Below are 2,940 nucleotides of genomic sequence, written 5' to 3' on the forward strand. Positions count from 1 at the left end.
CCATGAACTTGCACAGCAAGATTCTAGTGGACAGATTTCCCACGTGTAAAAAATAAGGGTAAATGAAACGAAGAAGAAAAGAGCATGAATGAATTTGTAATCATTAACTAAAAGATAACTTTGACAACATGTAATTGATAAATAGATGTAAGGCAAATTTATCAACAGTTGCAGCCTTCTGTAACCGTAGACGTAAGATGCCACTTAGCTATTTTTTTTTTTTTATCTCCTTGCAGTCTTTATTCCCTTTATCGACTGAATTGTAATTTCAGCACATGACCGCAGACCTTCTAATGACCAGGCTTAAAAAGAACTAAACCAGACAAGCGCATTGTCCGACAGAACTTCCTTTTTACGGACTGAAAGACAAGAAACAGCAGTCTGAAACTGCACGTCTGAAAGTCTTGCGAAGCCAGACACGTTCGGTCAGGCGATGAAAACATTCAGAAAGAAGAAATCAATACGTCTCACGTTCTTCAATTTCGCAAATGACTGAGCACAGGCGAATTCGAGTGTTTTGCCATGAATGAAATCTCTTTAAAGTCACGGGTATATTTGCTTTGAAAGCAAGATCCTTCATTAACAAAATTTAATAATAACAGCTGCTGATGTCCTGATGAGAAAGATTTGGTCATTCATCATCACACTTCTTCGTTCATAACTCGTCTGTCATTATTCATTTGTTTTACGAGTCAGTTGCAGGCGTCATTTTGCATGTACAAGTCCAAGAAATGGTCTTCAGGATAAATGAGACATTTAATATATTGATATATATATATATATATATATATATATATATATACATACATATATAGTAAAAGGAGCCATAAAAACGCTAAGATATAGGAAGTAAGTACTATATGTACATATTAGAGACTGCTGTCTCTCTCTTTCAGTACTTACTTTCTATATTTTGACGTTTTTATGGGCTCCTCTTATTAGATGGAATTCTGTTGTAACATAACATTTTACCGGTCATATATATATATATAATATATATATATATATATATATATATATATATATATAGTAGATATATATATAGATATAGATATCTATATTATATATATATATATATATATATATTATATAGTATATATATATATATATATATATATATATATATATATATATATATACGTATGTATAATGTATATGTACATAGTTTGTTAAAACATGAACACTTAGTGTTATCAGTTTTCATATAAAAAAAAAATTGTTGATAGTCCTGCATAAACTTTCGCTTTCGGGGTAAAAACTTAAGCCATCACTCTCTCCCAGTTCCTCGTAGGACGGGTGGTTTTCGTGCTCGCCCACCTGTCTGGTGGTCCGTGATAGAAATTCATTTCTCGATATAATGTGGTCTGGATTCCCACAATAAGCTGTAGGTCTCGTTGCTACGAGACCAATTGGTCCTAGCCACGTAAAAAAAAAAAAATATGTATATATATATATATATATATATATATATATATATATATATATATATATTATATATAATATATATATATATATATATTTGACCCTTCGGGCCAGCCCTAAGAGAGAGCTGTTAATCAGCTCACTGGTCTAGTTAAAACTCAAGATATACTCAACTTCTCATCACTTTCTATCAGAGCGGGAAGGAAGTCATTTCTCGAAATACGAACGGGCTTCCAAGATCAACGCAGTCAGGCAGCACCAAGGCCATTTGTTCAGCACTTTTGTCGTGTCGTCATTTGTCAAAGCAGAGAGCACCGCATGTGCAACAAAACATCGAAAACATTGGCGACGAAAGTTGAAATAAGTGGAAGTGGCAGTACGCGTTTTTTCAGGCGTTGTGGGACAACAGACACTGCGGAAATTGCAGTTCATCTGATGCCATGATGAGGCGCCGGAGTCTGGACGAGGGAAAGTGTCGCCATCTACGAGCACAAATCGTCAATTTTTTTTCTGAATTAGTCTCAGTACTCTCTATCCCTCTGTCTCTCTGTCTATCTATCTATCTATTTATACATCTATCTATCTGTCAATCTCGGCATTTCCTGTTTTAGTGCAATGGGAATTGACATTTCTAAAAAAGAAAAAAAAAATCGCATCAAGATCAGCCGTCAATACCTTTGTTGTATTTAAAATGTTCGAGGATGTTTTTAAAAACAGTTTTTTTGTCTGAACTGTAGAACGTTGTAGAATATTTCACACACACACACACACACACACACACACACACACACACATATATATATATATATATATATATATATATATATATATATATATATATATATATATATATATATCATTTTCGACTTTATGGAATCAATGCGCGTCCTTCAAGGAATCACGAGGCCTGAACAGGTCAAGACAAGTCATTCACCAGGGCGCCGTGATGGAAGACAGGACGATATAGCGTTTTTAGATCAAAGATTTAAATATGTACATATATATGAGTGCGTATATATATATATATATATATATAAATATATATATATATATACATACATACATACATAGAGAGAGAGAAGAACAATAACGAGACACCTTCCACCTTCCGACAGTATGCACCTACTTCTGACAAGTTCCCTCACATAGTAAGCAAGATGCATCATTGTCTCTCGTGCATTGTGGTGGCGGTGACATCGCAAAATTAGTTCGGAAAAATGAGCTCACGTTTTGTTACAGTCTCTTTCATTTAAAGACAGCGTCGCGAAAGAAAAATGTTAATGGGAATCGCAATAACGACCACGTCGAACAGCTTCGAATTCGTGCTTGAGTGTCCAAAACAAAACTGACCTCACATTCTTCACATTCAAAGGATGATATTTACCGGTGTCTTACTTCGTAGATCAGTCGAAATGAAGGTGAGTGGGAGAAAGCCTTGGCATTTCTTCAGCAGCCGGACGCCCCAAATACCCAACCCACCGCCTTAGCTAGGCGAGAAATATGATTCGATCGTGTCAG

The 2,940-nt window shown here is 35.1% G+C and overlaps 1 protein-coding gene across 1 annotated transcript in view; it reads left to right on the plus strand.

Annotated features, from left to right (window-relative positions):
• The first annotated feature begins 2,819 nt into the window (after positions 1-2,819).
• The window catches only part of LOC135202245 (accumulation-associated protein-like), a 52,033-nt gene continuing 51,912 nt past the window's right edge, over positions 2,820-2,940 (plus strand). Inside the window, exon 1 of the mRNA XM_064231521.1 lies at positions 2,820-2,840. Coding sequence (XP_064087591.1) covers positions 2,835-2,840 — 6 coding nt within the window. The 5' untranslated portion in view covers positions 2,820-2,834. The remainder of the gene's footprint in view (positions 2,841-2,940) is intronic.

Source organism: Macrobrachium nipponense, chromosome 23, assembly GCF_015104395.2.
Source record: "Macrobrachium nipponense isolate FS-2020 chromosome 23, ASM1510439v2, whole genome shotgun sequence".
NCBI classification, from domain to species: Eukaryota; Metazoa; Arthropoda; class Malacostraca; order Decapoda; family Palaemonidae; genus Macrobrachium; species Macrobrachium nipponense.